The 26,097-nt window shown below is 37.7% G+C and overlaps 3 protein-coding genes across 3 annotated transcripts in view; all 3 read left to right on the forward strand.

Moving 5' to 3' along the window:
• Positions 1–4,669, forward strand: part of atp8b2 (ATPase phospholipid transporting 8B2) — a 39,579-nt gene extending 34,910 nt beyond the window's left edge. The window contains exons 29-30 of the mRNA XM_041792731.1: positions 2,966–3,580; positions 3,658–4,669. Coding sequence (XP_041648665.1) covers positions 2,966–3,580; positions 3,658–3,747 — 705 coding nt within the window. The 3' untranslated portion in view covers positions 3,748–4,669. The remainder of the gene's footprint in view (positions 1–2,965; positions 3,581–3,657) is intronic.
• A 2,414-nt stretch (positions 4,670–7,083) lies between these two features.
• On the forward strand, positions 7,084–19,331 carry il6r (interleukin 6 receptor). Its single transcript, XM_041792461.1, has 10 exons — positions 7,084–7,324; positions 9,204–9,818; positions 11,980–12,103; positions 13,286–13,473; positions 14,153–14,316; positions 14,442–14,586; positions 17,546–17,577; positions 17,676–17,724; positions 18,090–18,189; positions 18,724–19,331. Exons 1-10 carry the CDS (start codon positions 7,240–7,242, stop codon positions 18,983–18,985), a joined length of 1,764 nt encoding a protein of 587 aa, XP_041648395.1. The 5' UTR covers positions 7,084–7,239; the 3' UTR covers positions 18,986–19,331.
• A 1,838-nt stretch (positions 19,332–21,169) lies between these two features.
• Positions 21,170–24,748, forward strand: LOC121513961 (RIIa domain-containing protein 1). Its single transcript, XM_041794002.1, has 4 exons — positions 21,170–21,400; positions 21,472–21,548; positions 23,044–23,090; positions 23,778–24,748. Exons 1-4 carry the CDS (start codon positions 21,317–21,319, stop codon positions 23,846–23,848), a joined length of 279 nt encoding a protein of 92 aa, XP_041649936.1. The 5' UTR covers positions 21,170–21,316; the 3' UTR covers positions 23,849–24,748.
• The last annotated feature ends 1,349 nt before the right edge of the window (positions 24,749–26,097 follow it).

Raw genomic sequence — 26,097 nt, forward strand, 5'->3', positions numbered from 1 at the left:
GGGTCCTGATGCTCAACCAGTTGAGAACCACAGACTTAGAACAAGGCCGTTGTGATACCAGCTGGCAGCTAGCAACAAAGAAACGTTCCTTTCAGCAGCCAAGATCACAAGAGTATAAAAGTGTAGTATTTATGCAAAATTCACAATTGCTGAAGTAGGCCATAAGGACCAGTTTTTGGCTGGTGACAAAACAAACAGCAGTTGCTGAGGGATTATGGATAAATGACATTATTAGGATGTTAAATATTAGTATTGGCACAAGTGAAAATTTCTGTTGACATTCACAGCCAGTATGTTGGCTATTGACCTTGCAAAGTAGATGGATACACCCGTTTCCTTGTTTCTCACTGGTGAATCCATCTTGCAAGCTCCCATTTAAAGTTTTTGAGCCTGGTTAGAAAGTGACAGGACCAATCAGCAATGAGGGGCAGTACTTTCAGGCGCAGCAGAGTCATGACGTAAACAAGCAGCAGCAAGAGCTGGTGCAGTTATGGAGGAAGAGATTAACGTGGATGCTGCTAAAGCGCCAGTTTTATCACAACTTGACAATATTTCTTCATTAAAAGAAGAACAAAGAACAGCAGTGAGTTGTTTTCTTTTCAAAAACCGAAGAAGTCAAGTACTTACTTGTCTATAGTCGCCATGTTTCTCATTATTCCTCACTAGCTGCGCACGCGCAGCTCGATGGCAGCTACGTCACGTGTTTTGTTGCTCTGATTGACCCGTACATATGTGATAGACAGAATTTTCATCCAGTCACACTCCGAGTTTTTTTCAAATCCTCTGCCTTTTCCCAAACGTTTCCTATTGAAGCTTTCCCAGATGGATGTGTGAAACAAATTCATCTGGCGTGTCAGGTTAGTTGGCCATGCTAGTGGCAGTAAACATCAATGTCATCTTAAATATCAGAAAAATATACCAATGTTCCATCAGGTATGTTTGGTTGCGTAGGTGCCACACATTCAAGGGGGCCCACTCTGAGCCAGAAACATTTTGAATGAAGCTCTGAATGTTCCTCTGTCAGCTCCGCTTGACTTAGCCGCTCTTTGTACTGGATACACACAGTGTCCTTTGCTATAAAAAGGTATACTGTATATATTGGTTTAAGTAGGGGTATTTGCTAGAAAGACTATGAAAATATCTTCATATCATGTACTGGCAAAAATCTGATACAGGGCATCCCAACTTTAAAAGTCTGTAAACGACTACTAAAGTAAATTAAACCATCAGAATTTGTTGTGGCTCTTCAGGACTGTTTCCATGTAGTTATTGTATAGTATATCCTTATCGGTGTCAAAATGGACACTGCATACTGTAGAAACAGCCTATTTTAGAATTTTCCACTCTGAAGAGTTGTTGTGGTTTGCACCTTAAACATCAAAGACGAAGAGAGATGAGATTTTTTCTGCCCTACTTGAACATAAGCAAGAACTGCAAGGAGAATTGTTGGGATTGGTTTACCTTTGAGAGCCAGCTTGAAATAGCCAATTAAGTAACTGCAGTTTTGCACTTCTTTAGCTCTCTTGTGTACAAGTAGTGTCGCTTTTGTTATAAAAACTGGTGTGCAAAAGTACTAAAATGAAATAAGCAATTTACTATTTCTTTGTCTGTCACCTCCTTGAGACTGGAACTTCATAAATCAGTTCCATAAGTTTGGGACTGTGAATATCAGGCCAATTCTAAGGGATTTTCTCTGTTCAAAGAATATTTTTATGTGGGGTTTTTTTTTGTGAGGTCCTTCTTAATACCAGGTGCAGTAATTGCACTTAGGAGGAACACATATTAGTGCTTACACAAAGTGGCTTTCTGAAGTGCTGAGATAAATCTAAATATAGCACACAATAACATCATCTTTAGCCTTTTAGTCTCTAAAGGTTAGCCAAAATTAGGTGATAAAGTCGACCCATTCTGCAGCCATGTATAACCACTCTGAAGTCCAATTAAAGGGCCTCACTGTTCAGAATTACCTCCTAAAATCCCACTTATAAAATCAAGCTATCCCTGTAAGGCTGAAAGGTCCTTGTTACCATCAATTCATTTTTTATCTTTACCTTTTTTGTTGTTGTTCACCAGTGTTGGGCAAGTTACTGAAAAATAGTAACTAGTTACAGTTACTAATTACTGCTTGCAAAAAGTAACAGAGTTAGTAACTGAGTTATTTTAAAAAGTAACTCAGGCATTACTTTTTTTTTACTTCAATCCTCATTGTGGCCTACACATACATTCATTTGTGTTGTTGTGGCAGTGTGAGAGAAAATAAATCTATTTTCATACAACATTGTAGCTATTATTATTATGTTTGAAAGTGGTGAAAAATAGAACTCTCGTCTTGTTTTTTTTTCTCATTGTTTCTCTGACGACAGCTTATATCAGCATGTCTTTAACAACATACCTTGCGATTAGTCTGTTAGTCCTGCCTTGGTGACACACTGTGCAGCTGGAGGTGATTTAAAATCCAGCTGTGGTTGTTTACATGGAGTGGCTCCTCCTTGGTCTGCCAGGGTAACGTGAGCTGTACCTGGGTTAGTGGTGTTTGTAGCATCCGGCTCTCTGGAAACTAGCTTAGCTGTAGCGTGTGTTTAACTCAGCACTTCATAAGGTTGGAATAACTGTTCTTGATGGTGGGAAAGTTTACTTCCCTGCTCTTTTTTGTCCTTTATCTCGAAGAAGGAAAAATAGTTCTGGTATTTCCAAGACAGAGAGCTCACGCTCGAGTGCTCAACCATGATGTGTGTGTGCACTTCAGTGCCTGTGTTTGTTTGTGTGTGTCTGCAGAGGCTCTATTCTCTCACAGGATGCTGTTGTTCTTACGGTCCTGTCACATCATCTGCCAACCCAGATGTTTACTAACCTTCATCAATCAGTTGTCAGCTGTAAAAGTCGGCTGAGTCCAGAAGCTCACAAACGTGCCTACCACATATAGCTGAGTCAAGCTAAAATGTCCTGTTTTCTCTGCTCTCTTCAGGTACGATACACTCAGCTGGTGCGACAGAAAAAGAGAAAACCTATGGGCCGTAACATGGGGGGAGCATGGCGTGGGGTGGGCAGTGTGTCAGAGGGCCGTCTGGGCGCTCGTGGTGGTTCCAGAAGGTCAGGCTATGCTTTTGCCCACCAGGAAGGGTTTGGAGAGCTCATCACCTCAGGAAAAAACATGAGGCTCTCATCTCTTGCCCTGGCCACTTTTGCCTCCAGACACAGCTCCAGCTGGATTGACACACTCCGCAGGAAGAAACATACTCACACTCCCCCCAGCGCTTCTGGGGAGTGCAGCCCAGCTCCCAGTAGTATGTCTGGGTCCGTTCCCCCGCTCTCAAACTCCTCCTCTGTCCTGGGTGGCTCACAGGACACACCCATTGAGGAGGAAACAGGCACAACACCAGCCCAGAATACACAGACTGCTCTCCCTCCATCCACACCAGCTGAGACAGCTGAAACACCAGCTTTAGTGTCTGATGCAGAAGCAGCTGCACCCCATGGCTCACTTCAGGCCCCATGTGCTGGCGTCCTCACCCAAACAGCAGTACGGTCCCATGGGGGAGAATCACCTGGAGGCTGGACGATCACTCTGGGGACCGTGCAGGTGAGCTGATGTTTCTCATAACTCACCTGAAAACATGACCGCAAACAGTTACAGTTAGATCCTCTTCCTTCCAACAGGAAGCCCTGTTTGGCTGGAAAGCTCGTGCCACTGCGTCCAACAGCCCAGGTCCTGCCTCTGTTGACCAGGAAAGCAGCCATATTGTGTGAAACATCTGAATGGAAGAATGACTTGTTCACAGGTTGAATTGTGTTCTCTCCTGGGACAGACTAAGAGCGCACAGACTGTTATAACAAAATCTACCAACACTGTGCTCTTCTCTCTCTTTCTAACTGTAATCAGTCATACAAATCCAATTCACTGACAGAAGCAGCATATGGATCTGGCCATATAGACTGGGATTTATTGGTGACACACATCCATTACATATGATTACTGTGTGCATAAAGATAACTTACAATCCATGACTGATGAAAAGCTTCGAGTTCAGGGGAAAAATGTAAAGGTTGCTTCAGTGAGAGGTATTTTTAACTTGTCATATCAAGTTTTGCCTAATCTCTTGAAAATAATGAATGAAAAGCAGTGTGCAGGCAGTATTATTTGTGAAACTTTTTTATTTTAAAAAAATATCTCAAGCCTCTGTTTTATATAGTTCTCAGTGAGAACGTTACTTTTAAGTTACTGCAAGACTGTTGCAAAACCTGGTTGTTTTTCTCTTCTGATCTGTTTTTTTACCTGTTACTCCTCAACTTCAAGTGTTTTATTTTCTATTTTGCATCACATTGATGTGTTTTATATTGGCCTAATTGAGTTGCTCTCTGGAATATGTTACTGTACCTAAGAATAACTTCTTATACAATCACAGATTTAAAAACAGAATGAAAAGACAAACTGTAACTAGCTTAGACCTGGGCAGGAACTCTATGGGAACAGAAATCAAGGCATAATGGACATTTAAAGATGGTTTATCAAATTCTCAGCCATACAGTACATGTTGTCATTTTGTGTGAACATTGTGCTGTATCATACTGTAGGCCTACACATCCTGTATGTTCAATTAAGTGCTTTACATTTTTATTTGTCCATGAATAAAGGTTGAAGGAGGGAGTTTGGGGATGATCATGCCTTAACAATGCAAAAAATGTTTGTCTTTAATGTTGTTACTGCATCACTTACATACACATATGAGAATATGTTTTAAAAATACTCCTGCAAAATACTGATTCTAATTCATCCCTTTTGTTAATTGTATAACTCAGTCATGGTCAATAGAATTTTTTTTCTGGAAGGTCCAGTACCTGGTTAATTATTATTCCTGGCTACCGTTACACCATGAAGACAAAAGAACACTCAAAGCAACTCAGAGAAAAGATTAGTTAGAGGTATACGCCAGGGGATTGATACAAAGTCTACTCCAAGGCACTGAACATCTCCGGAGTTAAGTTAAATCCATCATTAAAAAATGGAAAGAAAATGCCACATGTAAATCTGCCTAGATCGGGCCGTCCTCACAAACTGAGTGACCGCGCAAGAAAGAGACTAGTGGGAGAGTCCACCAAGACACCTATGACTATGCTGAAGGAGTTACAAGCTTCAGCAGCTGAGATGGGAGACTCTGCATACAGCTACTATTTCCCGGGTTCTTCACCAGTCAAAGCTTTATGGGAGAGTGGCAAAGAGAAAGGCACTGTTGGGAAAACTCATTAATCCAGACTAGAGTTTGGCAAGAGAAAGTTCTTTGGTCTGATGAGACCAAAATGGTGCTTTTTGGCTATCAGACAAGACACTATGGTAAACATTACTACTAACACACCATCCGCACTGTGAAATACAGTGGTGGCAGCATCATGCTGTGGGGATGCTTCTCAGCAGCCAGTCCTGGATGGCTTAAAGGTAAAGGGTAAAATGAATGCTCAAAATATAGGAACATCCAGGAGGGCAATCTTTTTCAGTCTGCAAATGAACTGCAGCTTGGGAGAAGATTATTTTTCCAGCAGAAGCTACACAGGAATGGTTACAAGACAACAAGGTAAATGTTCTGGAGTGGCCGTGTCAATGCCCAGACTTCAATTCAATAGAGAATTTGCTGCTAGATTTGAAAAGGGCTGTTCATCCGTGATCCTTGTGCAACCCAACAGAGCTTGAGCAGTTTTGCTAAGAAAAATGGAGTAAATTCAGTGTCCAGATGTGCAAGCCTGACTAGATTGAGACATATCCACACAGACTGTAATTGTAGCCAAAAGTTCATCTACCAATACTGTTTTGAAGAGGATGAATATTTATGCATTTATTCTACCTTACATACTTTTATGAAACTGAAATTAGTTTGTAGAAATCTGTTTGACAGTAAAGAGGGTTTTTTTTTTGTAAAATCTCTGTCAAAAATCTATCTATCTATCTATCTATCTATCTATACACACACACACACTGTCATTTAGTGCATTCAATTTGGGTATAGTGATGTCAGGCTGCACTGTTCTTTTTCTCTCATCTCTAGGGTTGTCATTGCCTTAAACTACATTACAATACCTTCTTTCTCATTTTACTCTTAACTGAAAATGCACTTGGATTAAAAAAAAGGTTTCAAGGATAATCCTCCATCACAAGGCCATCAGATAGCTGTACTGTTATTCTAACCATGGTGTGTCATCCTTAAAACCTTTATTATTTTAACCCTGAGTGCAGTTTTTGCAAAGACAACAATAAGGAAGAAGTTAATGTAATGTAGATTAGCGTAAAAATAATCTGAGAGATGTAGAAAGAATAACAGTGGAGCCAGATGGCATCACTACCCACAATGCATTGCACAAAGCAGCAGCCTACATGTGTATTTACTTTAATTTTCTCCAAAAAGTAGAGAGCAGGTTTATTTCTTTGGGCAACATTTATATAAAAGACAATAATGTCAATTTAATAAAGTCAATATGTCTAAACATGCATGGTTCCTTTTAAAGCTCCGTTGAGAAACGTTTAGTTTGTGTTGAACTGGCGCCCCATGTGGACATACAGGGCGTCCTATCCTGTTGCTGTTTCTGTGCTGCATATGCACTGCTTTTATTTAAAAGTTAAATGCATCTGTCATCAACAGTCGTTGCAGAGGAAAACATTTAAAGGTTTTTGTTGTTATTGTCTTTTGTTTTCAGCAGTTGGAGACAGTCCGCTCTGCAGCAGTTAACATAATTCACATTAAAGGTCTCACTTTATTTTGAAGGTCACAAAGATAAATAAGTATTGATTATAGTCTGTTTCTTTACCAGCTAATAACTCATCACAGGAGCTGTAAAATTTTTTTTTTTAGTTTCATCATGTGCAGAAATGTCACTAATGTAGTGACAGACAGTATAAAATGGCAAAAACACGTTTAAAAATAAATGCAGGCTACTTCCTCAAAATGACATTTAAAAATAAGTATTATAATGACAGGGCTATAATGGGTTTATTTAACGCTGAGAAGGATTTCCTCTGTAACGGGCTAAACAAGGGGAAGAGAGCTGGGATTTCACAATAACGGGTCTTACGGACAGCAGCTAGTGGTTCTTGCTATAAAAGCCCTGTCTGTCTATCTGTCTCTCTAAAGAAGAGGGGTTCCCGTTGTGTGTGCGTTAGAAGTCTGCTGACGGTTGTAATGATCCCAGAAGTGATCATAATTTGCGTCAAAGCAATGTTTTGAGAAATAGGTAGAGGGAGATTCATGTGCCAAAATGCAGCTTTTTCTCCCTTTGCTGTTTGTTCTGTGCGCCGCTGAATCAGTCCGCGGGGTTTTCGACGGAACCTGTCCCAGTAAAGGTAAGAAGTTTGTCCGTCACTTGAGCCCGTAGGCTTGGTTCACCAAAAAGTTAGCTTGTCATTAAACATGCAGATAAGCGCTTTATCTAGTTAACACGTGAGTCAACTTTGCGACTTGGTTTTTGCCACAACTTATCAGTTTTATGTTTTAGATGCTGATTTGAGCACAGGTAAGGTTTAAACCTGGGAACTCTTCAACCCAAATACAACCCGTTCCTGATTTAAGCTATGGTGTATCAAACATAGCACTGCAACCCTAATATTCTGGGTTTTCTTGGTCTTAATTAGGCTATCACTAACAAAATAACTTTAAGACCCTTTGAGGAGTAACATAAAAAGTTTCATATAAGATGGAATACTTCAGGTATTATATTATCTGTATAATAATGCCTGCCTTAGTATTATCATTTAGAAATAAAAAATGTTAAAATCTATTTTTTTTCTCTGAATATACGTTCTTTCATGTAAGAAAAGCTTCTATGTTGATTAAAGTGTTGATGAAACCGTCAACGCAGGAAATCATTTGAAATTGTTTCTATAAAGTCTAAAAGTCTATAAAGAATATATGGCAAAATCAACCCTGTACTGCGCACATTTTGATGGCATATACTGAAAATTGTTCATCATTTACTGATTCACTTTGAGCCATTTTATGGCCAAAATATTTCTGTTATATTTCAGACCCCCCCACACACACTCACACACACACACCAACACACACTCCAAGATATTTTTTTCATTGTGCAACAGTGGTATAAAATAATAGATCATAGGACAACTGTTAGCAATAAAATCATCAGAAAATCTTTCAAAAATGTAAACAAATTCTAAAATAAAGAATTGAGAAGCATTTGAAATGTTTTTACATATATGACTTGATATAGGCTTAGGATTGTATTGTATTGTATCCAGTGTCATGTCGTGTTGATTCTCATGTCGGGAGACATTGCTGTCACTCTTCAGTCAGGAACACTCTTGTCACACATTTTACCATCCTACTGCAAAATTGATCTGCAGTTTTACTTTGTGGAGAAGGTTCTGCTCAAAAGATGCTCCCTGAGTTAGTCAAGCAGCATGCCTTGACTCTCCAGGGTGCGCATAGTTAGAAACCTCCATATGGATAGATACATTTATAATGATGCATATTGAATACAATTTTTAAAAGGGACATATTATGGAAAAATCACTTTTCCGGGCTTTTCTAATAAATGTGTCTCTGGCCTGTCCACAATCCCCTCAAATACTAGAAAAATCGATTCCCCTCCACCCTCTCTTTCTCCACCTTTCAGAAAATGTTTGCTAAAACAAGCCGTTCCCAGATTTCTGAGAACAATATAAACTTGCCTTCAAAAGGTAAACATTTTTATACTATATCCCCCCCCCCCCCCCCAGAACTTTTTATCGGCCAATCAGCTACTACTATGAATGTGCCTTTGACCTTTGTAGTAGTGTTTGTTGTACTGGGCTTAAGAGAGGGGTTTTTACACTTTGAGCTGTGGGAGAGAAATTCTGTTTGGACTTTTGACACCAGGCCATTCAAAACCAAACAAAAACAGCTACTGAATTACTCCAGTCAGATTTGACTCTGAGTTTTGAGCACAATTAGAGGACGTGAGTAAATCAGGCTTGTCAGACATTTAAATAAGTGAAAGGTGAGAGAAGGGGGATGTTTTAGGCCTGAAAAAGAACCAAAGAGTCATTAAAAGGGGAAGTTCGGAGGGTGCTGGTAATTTTGGTGATGCAATGTTGAATCTTATGTGTTCTCTGATTAGGCAACCTCAACCAAATCTGAGAGTAAAGAAACTTCTGCATAGATTACTCTTGATCAAAAGGAATGATAATAATATTTTGTATCCCTGTTGTTTGTATTTCTATGCAGAGCCTCCCCATGGTGTGCTGGTTTTATCCCCAGGCAGTAAGCTGGTTCTGACCTGCAGTGGTCATGTGAAAGTGAATGGAGTAAAAGTCACCACATCTAAAAATGGCTCAAACAGAGTCCGAAGAGTGAATTCCTCAAATGCAACCCCAACCCATGTTAACATAACAAACAGCACAGAAGATTCAATAAAAAGCAGCAAGGTGACTATGGACATCGCTGTGAGTGAAAGGCACCAGTCTGACCTCTCTGAGACAGAAAAAGTCATTGCACATACTGATTCAGGATACACAGCTTCTCCCACTACCCACAGTGTCCAGAGGAGCAGCATGAGCTGGATCCTAAAGTCTGGATCAGACCTGGAGGCTGAAGAGGTGGAGGACTTTGAGGAAGACGATGGAGAAGAGGGGAGCAGGGTGACAAGAGGCATAAAATTGATTTATCAATGGAAGTGGAATGGGAGGACGTTGGGAAAAGGAGACAGAGACTGGGGAGAAATCACACTTGAGGGTAGAGGGGAGACACTGTCTCTGTCCATTGTAAGAGTGATAGACTCTGGGAAGTACACTTGTTTTTCCAAAGGCAGAGAGATGTTCTCGCTCAGAGTCACTATTGCAGGTGAGTAAAACAACAAGGAATAAGTAAGAGACATGTCAGAATAATGTGACTCAGGGCATATACATACAACTGTTTTTACAAGGGGAAAAACCCCTAAAAAAGTGTTAGTGGTGGTTTTCCACCAAAAAAAACGAACATGAAGAAGATTTTTCACAATAAAATATGTACTGAGAATCCACTTAGTAAAGAAAATAAACCACAGTGATTAAGAAAAGTATATATTAGCAAACTGTAAAATTGATTTATTTTTTAAAACATCTAGCAAATAGCGTTAGTTCAGGCAGGCCACAGAGTCAAGCGCTGCCACAGCTGAGATAAGCTGATCCTACACAAGCTCTCATTAGCCGAAAGCCAGCTGATTTGATCTAAGCACGCTATTGGCTTGTCACTGTCAATCTGCCTTATTTAAACTGCTCTAGCCTGGTTACTCTCTGCCGCGCTCTCAGCAAGCTGCTCTTACAACCCTCCTCCATCCCAGCTCCTCCTTCATTCTGCTCCTGACTTTATCAGTGTTATTCTGATGCCTGCTCTGCTCTGGGTTTCTGCTGCTTCTCTCCCTGCCTAAGGCTTTCCTTATTGGCATAGGAACATGCTGTTCCTGCTTAATGCTTCCCACATAGGAGTTCAGCCACACAACCAAATATAGATAACAGCAATAACTGGTGCTAACTAATAACTGCTAATAAAGACATATTTATAGTCACAAGTCATACGTGTTTCTTGACAACGTAGTCCTGATGGAAATACTCCTCATACAATTTTGATTAGATCTAGCTGTCAGTTGAGGTTCAGTTGAGTTTTGTGCCAAAAGGCACAACTGGGCCTTACTGAAAAAAAAAACATGTTAAAAAGCAACAAAAAATACACAAATTATGAGGTTTATCATGTGTAAGATTGATACTGATATGAAGTAGATGATAAAGTAAATCAATCAGATTATACTTATGTGAAAAGAGAAAGGGTTAAAAGTTGTCAGGTAGTTAAAAACACTTAACATATACTTGTTTTTATTATGGAAAAGATTCATCATCACCTTATCAATTTATACGTTGAAATTCTTGGAAAACTCATTGAAGGAGAACCAAGCACCAAGGAAAACAAATAAAAGCACATACAGATAAAATAAGCTGATGTCAGAGAAGGTTAGGGGCTAGCATTAGAAGAGGAGTCTTAAAAAGAGAAATTTTCTAATACTTTGAGGTAAAAGGAAAAGATGAGATAAAATTATTTAAAATAAATAAAAGAGATATCATTTAGATAGAAACAAGAACTAAAATGTTCATATCAAGAAGATCAGACATGAAACGTGAATCCTCTCCGTTGGATCAACATGGCTGTTTTTTTGTTTTTTTTTCTGAAGTAAATTCAAAATACCAAGGGCTTAGAAACTAAATGCAACTCTTCCCAATGAATGAATGAGTGAATTATGAGAACTTGTAGTTCAGGCCATGACTGTGAACATGTACGCTCATTTAAAAGGAAGCAGAATTCAGAGATAAGGAAGGTATTTTTAAGAAATTGCTTTAAAAACAAGTAGAAGTTATGATCTCTCCTTGTTGCTAGAGTAGAAGTGCAGTTCTGGACAGTGATGTGTCGCACAGCTGTCTCTATAAATGAACCTACTGAGTGAAATACTGCACCAAAGATTTTAGAGTAGTGTCGGCTGCCCTTCAAGAAGTAACGCCCCCATAATCAAGCGCAGAGAGGAAAACTCCTTTAATAGCTTATTTTCTTTCAGGGAAAGGCCTACCTAAATACCAGCCTGTCTGTCTGTAGAAAAGAAACAGTTGCCTCTGTTTCAATAAGCATGTCATCTTTTGATTTAAAATTAGGCTTTTTATTGATCCAAATTAAGATGTGCTCCACCTGTAGAATTAGCTAAATGTATGAATGATTCTGTCATTGGTATAAAGATGAAAAGTGCTCCTGCACAATGCAGTTCATTATTCATAAATAATGAACAAGACTGGTCCAAGAACTGAACCTTTTGAAACTCCCTTTATAATGAGCAGAAAAAAAAGTTATTATCTATTAAAGATTATGATATTGTTTAGTTTATACACATGTAACTCTTTTGATCAAGATATATTTATATCAGATTTTAAAAATTAAAGAATAATGAATGGATGATACAGTTCAGCACATGTTTTCTATTTGTTAGACCCTCCAGAGACCCCCTACCTGTCCTGCTACAAAAGATCTCCAAGCAGTAAGATTCGCTGTGAATGGACTCCTCAGAAGGCTGTCACCATAACACCTGAATGTTACCTGTTCCTGAGTAAAAAGTGAGGACAAACTTTATCCTTATAAATGTATCTCCCAGTGGTTAATGAAAAATGCTGTACATGTGTGAGTAAAAATATGTGCTGTATCATAGAGCTGTATTATTGTTTTTTCCGCTTTGACCACCCAGCCATCCAGTACAGCTGACTGGTCCAAGTTTAGGCTGTAAAATCTTCAACTCAAGCAGTTCTAGGAACTAATGTAAACGAAACATAACCATTAATGAAAACTGGGATTTATACGTTGTTTTTGTATTTGCTATGTAGCCGTCTCTGTCGCACTAATGGTGTGAGCTCACTTAAGAGTTCATTTACACAAGAAATAATTGGATGATACTGTTCCTAAAAAACAGGGGAATTTGTTGATTTGTGTCCAATGTTTTAGCTTTGAATTGAAAAGTTAAGCTGAAAAGCTAACATGTGATCACAGTTCAGTTACAATGGATAAATGAATGCTGAGCCCAGCAATACTATTCCATTCCCAAAGTTTAGAAATCCGTGCACACAGACAAAGTGCAGATTTGCAATCTGCTTCTCAATCAATCAATCTTTGTTTATATAGCATTCATTCATAACAGTTTTCTCAAGAGGGCAGGTGTAGACTGTACTCTGTTGTGGCCTTTAATAACAAAGACCAGCTTTAATCACTATGAGCACAGTACTATCATACATATTTAGCTCTGTTACAGTGGAGACATAAACACTCCCTTTAACATTCAGGACCGCATACAGACCAGACTCATGTTGACAGCCCTCAGGCGAAGCTGCGCTGGGGTTGGAAAGGGCTCGTGGGGGGGGGGGTAGGAGAGGGAGAAAAGCCGGAAGAGGAGAGACAAGAGAAACAACAAAACGGCAAATGAAAGACAAGTTTGTGACTGTCCTGGCCTTTTAATATACTTTCCTAACTGAGCCTTTAGGGGCTCCATGAATTAACCTGCTGAAACAACTGATCCAGGACAGGTACTAAGTTAGGATGAAAGTGTCACTTTAATATTGTTAGTAGAAAAAAACAGATAACCAACAGTTGAGCCACAACAGAAAATGATGGGAGAAAGTGAATAGGAAACATTTAAATTAATTTATAATGGAAGAGTTAACAGGGTTAAAGCTAAAGCAGTACCGTAGGACATCTGTTTTTATCAGAGCCACTTCTTGTGCTAATAGTGACCTGTGTTTTACTTCCAGGGTAGGCTTACAGTCAGAGCCATTTCAGCGTCTGAAGTGCTCATACTCACTTCGACTCTCCCGCTGTTGGTGTGCTTTGGACTTCAATGAGGACCACCTCAGAACCCTTCATACGGTCTATTTGTGTGTCACGAGCATTGCTGGCAACGCCACCAGCAGTCTGCTGCACTTCAGACCTCTGAGCATCTGTAAGTGGTTATGTCAGACAAGGTTATTAAAGTTAACTAAAACTAATATGTCAAAATAATTTTAGTTTAGTTAACTGAAAATGAATAAACACTAAGCTTTACAAAAAACTAAGTTGAATTTAATGCTTTGCTTACACAACTACAAAAAACTAAATAAAATTAGGGCCAAAATCTTGCTGGTTTTAGTCTTTGACAGCAACAGACAGACTGATAAGTACACTAAAGCCTGGGAAGTGTAAAATGGCCTGATTTGATTGGTCAGGACTTTACACAATGGTAATTTTAGGTCTTAAGTTGTTTTCAAACATCAAATTTGAATAAATAAAATGAAAGTGAAGAGTATCTGATCAGTGTATATTTTTAAAAATTGTATGATGTTTGCTTATTCTTACCCCTTGGGTCTCGTACCTGAAAAGAATCCTTTGTTGCTGAAAAAAAATGCTAAAACTAACCCTAAAACTAATAAAAACTAAACAAAGACAAAACGTTTTTGAAAAATAAAAACTAAACTGACAAACCAGCTATAAAAAAAAAACTAAAATAAAATTTAAAACAAAAACTAATAAGAATTCCTGAACTATTATTACCTTGGTGTCAGATGAGTGTGTTCACTCTGCAGAGTGTAATGTAAAAGAGAGTAAAAGCTGCACTGACTTTATATTTCTGCCTCTTATTCCAGTGCAGCCTGAACCTCCGTCAAAAGTGTTGGTCCAACAGGAGGCAGGCCAAGAGACGAGGTTGAAGGTAACGTGGAATGCCCCAGGATCCTGGAAGTCTCAAGACAGCTACTATGAACTCATCTACGAGATCAGATACAGACCTCTGAGGTCATCATTTTCTCAGGTGTGATAAAATAGGCTCGCTTCATGCGTTTGTGTTTACTTTTATCAGTCGGGCCACTCATAATTATCTCTAAAGAAGAATCCCCCATTGACAGCAGTGTGATGTTGTCTTTTTCTTCCACACAGGTAAAATTGATTAAAGTAGGCCGTGTCTACATCATCAATGACGCATTGCCAGGTGTAGAGTACGTGATAGAGCTTCGAACTAGAGAGGAATATGATGGTCTGTGGAGTGACTGGAGTGAACCTGTCAACGCTAGCAGCTGGACAGGTGAATACATGTTCATACAAACAATGAGAACAGTATGAAGTCAAGCAATTTTGAAAATAAAATGCAGCATTTATTGGTATTTTCAGTTGGAACATCAAATAGGTAAATTGAATGAGTACGTGTAAGGGTAAATGGAAGAGGTGTAAATTAAGTGGAGTATTAAACCAGTGAACTTAAGCACCGAAGTTGGACATGATCCACAAACAAAAGCTGTCATGACAACCTCAGGGGGCAGGTATTGTGTTACCCAGGCCTTTCAAAGACACGTATACGTAAATGTTCTCATCCATGCATAATATTCTCCTTTCTAGTTTCTGTTCCTCTTCGAATACGTAAAAAATTATGCAGAGAACACATCCAATACAGATTGTATTGCATCCAATTTTAATGATTTCATTAAGCCTCTTTATGTATCCTGATGTTCTTTGCTTAATTAAATACTCTTCATTTACAATGAACAACCCCCCCCCCTTGTTTAACCATTTCTTTAAGAGGTTTCTTTATTGGTCTATATGGATAAAGGAAGAAAACCATGTAATCTGAACTTCCTCAGTTTAAGACCAGATGCAAATTTATGTCTCATGTCATCAATTTTTCTTACTCCTTAATTTCCTGTCAACACCCTGCCTACTGTATTTTCAAGTAGTAAAATTATGCATAAAACACATAAAAACAAATTAAACAAAACCCAGAGTGGCCTGTCATTTAGCAGACTTGAAACAGTGTCTTAGGTATCATTTTAGGTTTGGAAAGTACCAGTATGTACTTTTTCTTCTTAACACCATTGAACAGGTTAGGGAAAATACATTTGAAACTAATTTCTGATTATGAAGGTACAAAACATCAGACAAGAATTCTGTGTCTCATAAATGAGACTCCTTACAACTGCATATCCTTTAGCAATTACATAGAACAGTACAAGAGTTTAGTTGGATATCTAATCCCTGAAGGTCATTCAACTTTAGGGCCAAAAGTAATATCTACCACATACTATTCACTGCTGAGTGTATAAGGTAACTTTTTTAGCCCCCCCCCCCCTTTTTGGAAAATTATTTAATCTTTTTGCTGCCCTGGGGTCAATTTTGACCCATTTTAAAGAATATTTTGATTAAGAATATTGCTGGCGTCGGGCCAAAACCTAGTATCTCCAAAATCACCACTTGTTAAGGAGTGAAAAAATCCCTAGCTGTATCTGTCAATTAATTTCACACTGAGTGGTCATAGTCCGCATCTTTTAGACACTTCTTTCTGCTTACAGTGGTTGAAAACCCACCCACAAAAGGTGACCAACAGAACTGATTTATTAAAAAAGTAAATGAAATTATAAAAAGTGGCGATACAAGGCTTTGGCCAGATGCCAATGATGTGCATTTCTTTAATGTAATTGCCTAAAATAACATGGATGGTTCCCTACCACACCATTTGCAAATACCCTTCATTATCAATACAAGAAATTCGAGGAGTTTTTCGATGTTGTATAGTGTTTGTTGTTATTTAGAAAAAGAAGGGTAACAATTATGTAAAAAAATGGGATAAAGTTTAATAAAAACCTCTGACACAAAACAGGGTGATAAACAATACATGTGTTTTATAAGGAGACAAACCAAGTGGGGTTGTTTTTACCATCAAGTTCAACAAGTGTGAGTATTTTCTGGTATTACCAAAAAAAAGATATAGTTTGGTTCTGATTATCATAAATGCTCCTCTGATCATAACTGCAGTCAAAATAGTTAAGAATTTTGTTTTACTTGTTAACTAATAATAATTTTGCATAAACAATACTGACTTTAGATTTAAAGAAGAAGAATGTAAAACAAATAAAAAACAAAAGAGTGGCCATTTAAAAGCAACTTAAAAAATTATTTTAACTAAAAGGCAAATAAAAAAACACAAACCCATTTTTTTCCAAAGAAAAACCTAAAGAATTAAAGGCTTACCAGAACACTGAAGATGTGAGAGTACAAGAGGAGAGGCATCCATAAGACCGTCATGAGACACTGAGGCACAAAGTGACAAAAGACAGGGAGAAACACAGACCCTAAATGCACAAGGAGTGATTAAACTCAGCTGTGACAAGTGAGACACAGGTGAAACAGGTGAGGGCAATCAAAGTGGAAGGAAACTTAAGGCAGAAAAAAAAACAGAAATCACACACAAGGGAGGCAAACCACAAAATAAAACAGGTAACACTGAAAACCTCACAAGACAACAATTACAAAGAAACACACAGGGGCTGAAAGATGACAAAATAACATTAAAAACTAGAAACTAAAACTAAGGAAATACTATAAACAAAGGAGGATAAATTGGCAATGACACACTAGAACAAAAAGGGAATCAAACACACAAAGAACACACAAGGAGGGAACCAATAAAACACTATATTTAAAAAGGGGAAAAGTGAAACTGACACACTAAATCAAAACTGAGAATCATCACAATTATGCTTTAAAAAGTCAAACCAGACTGAAAACTGTTACTGTGATGCCACTTTAAAACTAAAGAACATCTTATTATATTTCCTTGTTTTTATTTTCAGTTAAAAATACTTTGATTATAAACAGCCTTTTAATTATTTGTCAAGACAATAACCAACAGTAAGAGAAACAATAGAAATGTTTAACTTTAAAAGGAGGTAGGTTGCTAGTTCTGTGGTACAGTCAATATGTAATTTATCAGCATCATATCATATACAGCAAATCTGATTGGCTTGACCCCCAAAGGGTCAGAACCCCCACTTTAAAAACATACTGGCTTAGATGTGTGATTATTGTAATAATAATCAAATACTGACAGTTAGTTCTAAGTCTGAAAGATTATTTTTTGTCCTTTTAGTCTTTTTTGGGCTTCCCAAACCCCCATATCAGAAATAATGGTCTGTCTAGGTTATGTGCACTATCTATTTTAATATTAAATATGTCTTCTGCACTAATAATGTGTTATCTGTTTTTCTCCTCAGCACCGTCAGTGTCCCCCCTTACTACCACCGTGGTAAGAATCTAATGCTTGTGCTTAATTCAGGATTAACTGCTGCATTCAATCCAGTTGATATAACACTTAACTCTCATTTCACCTTCTCTAACCTGCAGTTTCCATTCTACCCAGAAGGCTCTGGTGCCGATGATGAATTGACCAATGGTAAGAGAGACAGAAGGTCAAGTTCTTGTGTTATTTGGTGTGCGTGTTTGTGTTCTGAGAGAAATAGAGGGAAATAAAAGAGAAGGAAATAAATAGGAGGGAAGTCTTAGATGTTTGCACAAAAATCCCCCCTGGCCCTCTGGGTTTTAACAGGAAGTCATGTCATCATAATAACCAAGGCTCAACAACGAAACAAGCCACAGGAAACATGGCTCAACACCTGTCACACACACACACACCCCCCCCCCCCCCCACTCACACACACACACACCCACACACACACACACAGTCACACCCAAACTTTTACATACATGTGTGTTCTTCAGTTAGATTTCTAACAGTGTCCCCCTGCTCTCTGATTTCAGTTGACCCTGAGTTCAGTGGACCGGAGCCGTCCCATCATATCCTGTGGATCTTGGGTTCATTCGTTCTCCTGTCAGTTATGTTGGCTATCTACATAATCAGGTAGTAAGATGTGCTATTAGTTATTTCTTGGAATACATTTACACAGTGGTAGTCTAAGAAATGTACAGCACTAGTTAATCACATGAGTTTTGAATCAATCACATGCATCCAGAAAGTATACTGCTGCAACTGTTTCCAACCACAGTCCAAATAAAAGACACTGCAACTTCCGCTGTGGATTTACAGAATAAAAGCAGAACATTTATTACATTAAGACCATTGAAAGATTGCAGAGAGTATCAAACAAAAAATTACTTTAAAAACTATAGTTATGCTTTTGATGAGTTGTATGGTAAAGCAGTTTCCCCCAATGTTACTGTCAGAAAACGGTTCAACTCAACTGCTATCTAGCAGACAATGTAACTGGCTAAGGATGGATGCAGCTTGTTCTGTCAGTCCGCTTCTTTATCTTCCTCATGGTTTTCATTACACCCCCACCCATTACACCCTATTAACCAAACAACTACTGTTGCACCCAATGGTCACCTCTTTTTTTTTTTTTTTCAACAATCGTACCATTTTTTTTTTTTTCAGATACAAGGGCAGATTGGTATCAAAGCTGCAGAGTCTGAGTGTCATTACTAAGTGTGGTGACCCTCCTCAGTCTCAGCCCTCCGAACAAACTGATCCAGAAGGACAGGCTTCGGTAAAACTTGTCCCTCCATGCTACAAAGAATCACCCTCAAGTGAAGCAGAAAGAGAAGAAGAAGATGTTGAGGAAGAAGAGCAGGGAAATGACTTGATGGAAGCCCTGCACTTCAGCAACACAAGTTACTTCTTTCTCCAGAAGTCGTAAACATTGCAGAAAGGGCAACACTCTTTTTTTTTTCAAAGACAGAGTAACAGATGATAAAAGACTATCTGCTTTTTCTTCTGTAAGAAGCAAATTTGAGAACTATTTTGTAGTTTGTTTCTCTTTCTGTTTCTGAATCTTACACCATAAATTCCTCTGAAAACTTTCTGTTGTCTCAAAGTGACTTGTTTTGTAAGTAGTCTTTTAGGAAATCTCTTGTAAAGTCTGTGTCAAGTGTATCAATTAACTGTGGGCTAGGGTAGGCCTAATTATAGGCCTACACCTACTGTACCAGTTCATATTCTTGTTGTATATAAGTTGTGAAGTTTTATTAAATACGTCAACTGCCCTCTCTGTTTAAGTCTTAAGGCTTGTTTAAGGCTTAAGTCATTCTGAGACATTTAAAGACTATAAATAGTATTGCAGTTTAAACTTTGTCTTTTGATTTTTTAATTGACTCAATAGCCTTAAGAGACAGTCATTCTCCTAAACAGAGCAGATAATCCAGTTTGAGGGATTTATTGTGTATCTTTTAAAGAAGTGAAGAATTACATAACACGGTTGCTTTTCCTGTTTTTAAAATCACAAGAACTGGGCACAGATGGTCTAGTGGTGAGGTTGTGCCCCTGTATAATGGTGATCTGGGTTGAAGTTCAGCTTGCGGCTCTTTCACTACATGTAATGCCAACTCTGGTCCATGTTTCTGGCTCTATCCACTGTCCTATCTCTCTGATAAGGGCAAAAAAAACATATTCTTTTTGCACCTTATTTATTTCACATAATTACAAATATTATTGGTTTCATAAATTTGCACAAATAAAAGCTAGGGATTTTTAATAATATATATTTTTGGGCATTTAAGTGATCCCATACACCCTATTTTTGTCACTGTTGCAACCTTGCCCCATTAGCAATATTAATATTATATATATATATATATATATATATATATATATATATATATATATATATATATATATATATATATAAAACACAATGCAAAACAGGAAATTGTATAAAACTACATTTTTAAGTATTGAGTGTGACTTAAGTGTGACTTAATGTTAATGATTTGTTTTTGCAACCATAAGTTTGCCATGAAATTTTTAAAAAATCATTTTGATAAACAATCATGAAAAAGTTAAATCTTAATTCTTGTGGATGTAGCAAAATCTATGACTATGTAATTATGTTCATGACAGAAGAGCAGCAAAGAGAAAGCCACTGTTGAAGAAAACTCATTAAATCTGGACTAGAGTTTGCCAAGAGAGACTCCATGGTCAAGTGGAAGAAAGTTCTTTGGTCTGATGAGACCAAAATGGTGCTTTTTGACTATCAGACAAGACACTATGGTGAACATTAATACTAACACACCATCTGCACTGTGAAGCACAGTGGTGGCAGCATCATGCTGTGGGGATGCTTCTCAGCAGCCAGTCCTGGATGGCTTAAAGGTAAAGGGTAAAATGAATGCTCAAAATATAGGAACGTACTGGAGGGCAATCTTTTTCAGTCTGCAAGTGAACTGCAGCTTGGGAGAAGATTTATTTTCCAGCAAGACAATGACCTGAAGCATACAGCAGAAGCTACACAGGAATGGTTACAAGACAACAAGGTGAATGTTCTGGAGTGGCCGCGTCAATGCCCAGACTTCAATTCAATAGAGAATTTGCTGCTAGATTTGAAAAGGGCTGTTCATGCCTGATCCCTGTGCAACCCAACAGAGCTTGAGCAGTTTTGCTAAGAAGACTGGAGTAAATTCAGTGTCCAGATGTGCAAGCCTGATTAGATTGAGACATATCCACACAGACTGTGACTGGAGCCAAAAGTTCATCTACCAACACTGATTTGAAGAGGATTAATATTTATGATTTTATTGAAAATGCATAAATGTTTATTCAGGATTTATTTAATAAAAATATTTAAAGATTAATCAAAGGGAAAGAGATCCAGGGGGTGAATACTTTTCATCTATCTATCTATCTATCTATCTATCTATCTATCTATCTATCTATCTATCTATCGTATATATAGTCCCCCAAGTGAAATCTTTCAGTTATGGCAAGTGACAGCTTTCTTTATAATGGCCCACTTATTAAAAAACAACACAAAAGGCGGTTTTTAATCTTATTTTCCTGTCCTGTGCTGCCATCTCGAGGACGCTGACGTAAATTGCCGCAGGGCGTTTCCACAGTAACGGTTGTTGGAGGCAGCAGACGCTGTGTCTGCAACAGGTGACTTTCCCCTGTGTGAAATGTACCTTGAAACATTTTAATTGTCAGATATTAACAAAGCTGAGAGCACAGAAAATAGTAGGCGAATATTTGTAGAGAAATGATGGCGGGACAGGGTGGTTTGACGAAACTGGAGGTCGGTGTTTTAAGCGCTGAGCAGCAGGAGAAACTGCGACAGTTTAAGGTAACACAACATTAGCTTAGCCATGAACTGCGGCCTGCTGTGAAAGCTAACAATAATGTTGTGTTTTTTAGGTCAGAACGAGAATCGACAACGAGAGGTATTTGAGGTCTCATCCAGAAGTGGAGGTGTTGATTGGAGAGTTTCTGAGGTTTGTCTGCTAGTTTTCCCTTTTATCAAACATGAGCATAAAAACAACTAGCTCAGCGAAAAATGTTTTGTGTTACGGTTTAGATAGTGACCATGTTACCAGCAAACTTTCATCTAGATGTGTCTGTCATAATAATGCTACATCCAGAGGTGGAAGAAGTACTTGACTATAAAAAGAACAGTTTCTTGGTTAAGAAATTAGTCTATACTAGTCTATAAATGTACTCAAATAAAACGTTTCATTAAATATTTAGTTACAACTACAATTACTACTACTACTGCAAAAATATACTTTGGTAAAAGAAAAATGACAGATTTTAAAAAGTACTCAAAAGTACAAGTACACAAAAAGGTACTTATTTACAGTAATGTAATTTGTTTCTTTCCGTCCCTGGCTACAACAGATGTTGAAAACAAAATAGAAAATAGATGATTTTATGCTTTTATTGTTGTTGCATATATACAACAAAATAGCACATGACCCTCCCAGCAAAATCACAATCAAATCAATCCATACACAAACACACAATCATAAAAGACAAGGCAGGATCATGACTCTGGAGTACCCGGAGAGAACCCACGCGTGCACAGGGAGAGCATGCAACCTCTGCATAGAAAGGCCCTGACTGGGAAGCGAACCAGCAAACTTCTTGCTATGAGGCACCACTGCTAATCACTGTGCCGCCATGCCGCCAACCTTATAATATGACTTAGATAATTATGCTATGATCATATGATGATAAAAACCTTTGTTGGTCACAAAACAATGTGAAAAGTTTTCCATTATTTTCTAATTTCTTTTTTGTTTTTTCTCCTCTTAAATTGGTAATAAAATTCTCAAAATAGAAAACTCCTGATTTCAACTACAAAATAAAACAAATCCTATATGCTTCAAAATGTAAAAATGAAATTAAACCTTATCAAAATAAAGTTACATAAAATGTTTTATTATAAATTTAATTTGACTGGCAAATCTTTTAAGGCTTACCTCTCAAGAGTGCAACTTCATACTGACTACCTTTGGATTATTTTTAGCTCTGCGAGTATTTGGCAATTGTTGTCCTGTCTAAATATGATGGGGAAAAGATCTGGATTTGATTGAGTTAATGAGCCCATTAACTTTAGTAGAGAGGGTCATTTTGTAAACATCTGACTGCTTTTTAAGTTTGATGGAGTTAAACAGCTAAAGCTTAGAATGAAGCATCTTAAACACAGTTTATTAATATTGTTAAAGAACATTGTGATGCCAAATCTGTTTGTATTCTCACTTTTATAAACTCTTACTCTGTTTAAAGGTGTAAGCTATATGATATAGGCTTTATATAATGGTTTATTAATTTTAAACCTCTATTTAGTTTCCTTAGATTATGTGAAGAATATTTGCTGCTGAATGACTTTTAATGTGCTGCTTTTTGAACATCCAAAGAATGTGGTGTGCTTAGTGCAGGATGTGCATTTGCAAGTTTTTATTTGCATATCCTTTCCTTCCTTCACAGAGATTTGCTTCTTAAAAGGCCTGCTGACATCCGTGAGTTTGCTGCAGGTGAGCACATAAAATACAAACACACTCACACAAGCATTTATGGGGAGTTGTTCAACCTTATATTTTGCATTCATTTTTTTTATATATATGAAGGAATTTTCTTTGTGTGAGATGGGATGGTGTTGATGGTCTTTTGATTGAGTGTATTGTGCTAAAAAAAGATAGGATAAAATAAGTCAGAACATTATTACTACCGAATTAAATTCTTGTGACAGGTTTCTCTAACCTGACAGTACAAAAAAAGACAAATAAGGTGCATTGAATATATGTCAAAATATATATTTTAAATGTGTTATAAAGTATTAAGTGGATGAAGCTTTCAGCTAAAGATACCCCGCTGTCAGATAGAGGTTTGATAAGTTACACAAAACAGGAAAAATATGTTTTTTATGGGGGAGAGATTTTTAACAGTTAGCAAAAACTTTGCTGGGAAAACTTTCTGAGTTCAATAAACAGGTTAAGAACATCAGATGACATGACAGACTGATGGTTTTCTTGTGTCTTTTTCCACAAGACACTGCAACAATAAAAAGTATGAAATATCTGTTTGTTGATATTATCCTCTAGACAGACCATGGGAGAGTGGTGGTGAACAAGATAATAACAAAAGGAGATCCTCATTAACAAAACTGTGGACATACACATGCACAACATTGCCTATAAACCAGTCTGCATGGTCTTTTTCAGATCACTTCACCAACCCAAACCTTCAGGTGGTTACTGCCTCCAAAATGGAAGGAAAAATTAACACGGACTGAAATCCATCCATCATCAGTTCATTTCACCTTTATTTAATCTCAGATGTCATTTACAATGCTGTTGAGATTGCAGTTAAACAAATAAATTCTTCCTGAACATTAGAAAAAAAACATGCTGCTTCTCCTTTGTGCCTCTCTACACTAGACACTAACATGCTTCTCTACTCTCCATCAGTCCACAAATTGTTCAGCTTATAGCATTATGTGCAGATTGCTATGATACGTATTCAGGAAGGCAGCTAAAGGGGAAGATGATAATTACCATTTCTAATGAGTATAATTAAAGGTTAATGAGAGGAGGAACTCCTCTGGGTGTCTTGCATGTGGAAGTCTGAGCTGTTTGCCTGATCACTACTGTAGTTGTGAAGATACAGGAACAAACTTTTTTTTGTTCACTGCTTACAAATATCCTTTCCACCAGGACCATCAGAGTCTTACTAGGAATTCAGTCAGTGTTAGTGACTGACCTGGGTTTGAATTAACCTCATATCTAATAATGGAGTTACAAAAGTTGTACTTTTTGTTTTTAAAATTTGATTTAGGTTCCATTTACTATGAAATGATTGTCTTCTCTCTTTGTAATCATATTTGTACTTTTAAAAAAGTTATTCACATTGTGTTTGAGAAATAGTTGCAACAGAATTGTGTTTTATGTAGGTGAATTTAAAGACTGTAGCTCTTTAATGGTGTTAGCATGTTCAGTTTGTTGCCATGACTCAAACTTTACCTTTCTTTTCAAGCTAGAAAAAGATGAGAATAAAGAAACAAATGTGTATAGTCTACAATCAGGGCTTTTCACAAGCACCAGCTGTCAGCCAAACAGCTGACTACTCACTTAATCACAGCCGCCTACTTTGTTTTTCCATTGTTTACTTAATAAAAAATAGTTGAACTCTCACTTGTCTGTACATTTTAGTTTAATTTTAACAGTGTATCAACTTCTATTAAATCAATTTTCAATAAAAATATTTAATCATGAAGCCTAAATATCCTGATTGTGGTGAATTCACTCATAGTATTTGTCATTAGCTGTCATGTACATTCTGAAAGTCTTTGTTTTTAACAGTAAACACAGTTCTCTAAAGGGATCGTCTGGTATATTATTATTTTTATAATGGCCATGTGAAAAATAAAAGATTAACACTATCAACAATTTGAGCTTCATGCTGAAAGTCTTTGAATTGTTGTTACTGAGTAATAAATAGCTGTTTTCCTTTAACACGACTGAATCTTCATCACAACTTGTTGCTTAAATGTTCACCAGATTGAACAGCATAAACTCTCAACCCCCAGAACTGTTAAATTTATGCAGAAATCTGCTGCTTTAATCAAGAATGAACTTATGACTAAGTTTTTCATGCGTTCATTGCTAATAATGGTTAGTAATAGTTGGATTTTTGTAAAACTGATCAAACATTAAGCCAATCTTTAAAAAAAGGTTTCAGTCTCACTTATTTTGGAGTTACTTAAATGTCTGCAGGGATCATAAAAGGAAAGAAAAGATACCTTAAATACAGCAATATATTTTTTTCTTCAGCACTTTTCCTGAATTTATCATGCTTGTGGGGGCCGGATTGGAAGCTGTGGGGGGCCTGATGTGGCCCCCGGGCCTCCAGTTGATGATTAATGCTTTAGAGCATTTATGAGGTCAGGCACTGATGTTGGACAGGAAGGCCTGGGTCACAATCTCAGTTCCAGTTCATCCCAAAGGTGCTCAGTGGGGTTGAGGCCAGGGCTCTGGGCTAGTCAAGTTCCTCCACACCAAACTCATCAAACCATGTCTTTATAGTCCTTGCTTTGTGCACTGGGGCACAGTCATCTTAGAATTGAAGAGGGTCTTCCCCACGACCCTCAGTCAGTGTGCTTTACACCACTCTGTCGACTCTTGGCATTGGATTTGGTGATTTGAGGCTTGCATGCAGCTGCTCAGCCATGGAAACCCATTCCATGAAGCTCTTCAGCTTGGAGCACACTGGTAACTTTTACACACCATACGCCTTAGCAGTCATTGACCCCTTTCTGAAATTTTACATGGCTGAGTTACTAAACGCTTCCACTTCCTAATAATATCACTGACAGTTGACTGAAAGATCCAACAAGGATGAAATGACACAGTCTTGGATATATTTTAGCTGATTTAGATTTTAAAGGTTGGACACGATGTACCAACTTATATGAGGAATAAGGAGTGTTGAGCATACATTGAGAAAAATGAACTGTTTTATCTAACAAAATCAAATGTCAGGACT

The sequence above is a fragment of the Cheilinus undulatus genome, linkage group 8, assembly GCF_018320785.1.
Source record: "Cheilinus undulatus linkage group 8, ASM1832078v1, whole genome shotgun sequence".
Classification (NCBI taxonomy): Eukaryota; Metazoa; Chordata; class Actinopteri; order Labriformes; family Labridae; genus Cheilinus; species Cheilinus undulatus.

What these genes read in the sequence shown, in the direction of transcription:
- il6r (XM_041792461.1), top strand. Translation starts at nt 7,240, where the DNA reads ATGCAGCTTTTTCTCCCTTTGCTGTTTGTTCTGTGCGCCGCTGAATCA. An exon ending in TACCTGTTCCTGAGTAAAAA is followed by an intron (nt 12,104 to 13,285) that starts GTGAGGACAAAC and finishes TTTTACTTCCAG; the next exon opens with GGTAGGCTTACAGTCAGAGC. An exon ending in CAACGCTAGCAGCTGGACAG is followed by an intron (nt 14,587 to 17,545) that starts GTGAATACATGT and finishes TTTTCTCCTCAG; the next exon opens with CACCGTCAGTGTCCCCCCTT.
- LOC121513961 (XM_041794002.1), top strand. Translation starts at nt 21,317, where the DNA reads ATGATGGCGGGACAGGGTGGTTTGACGAAACTGGAGGTCGGTGTTTTA. An exon ending in TTGATTGGAGAGTTTCTGAG is followed by an intron (nt 21,549 to 23,043) that starts GTTTGTCTGCTA and finishes CTTCCTTCACAG; the next exon opens with AGATTTGCTTCTTAAAAGGC. An exon ending in CATCCGTGAGTTTGCTGCAG is followed by an intron (nt 23,091 to 23,777) that starts GTGAGCACATAA and finishes GGTCTTTTTCAG; the next exon opens with ATCACTTCACCAACCCAAAC.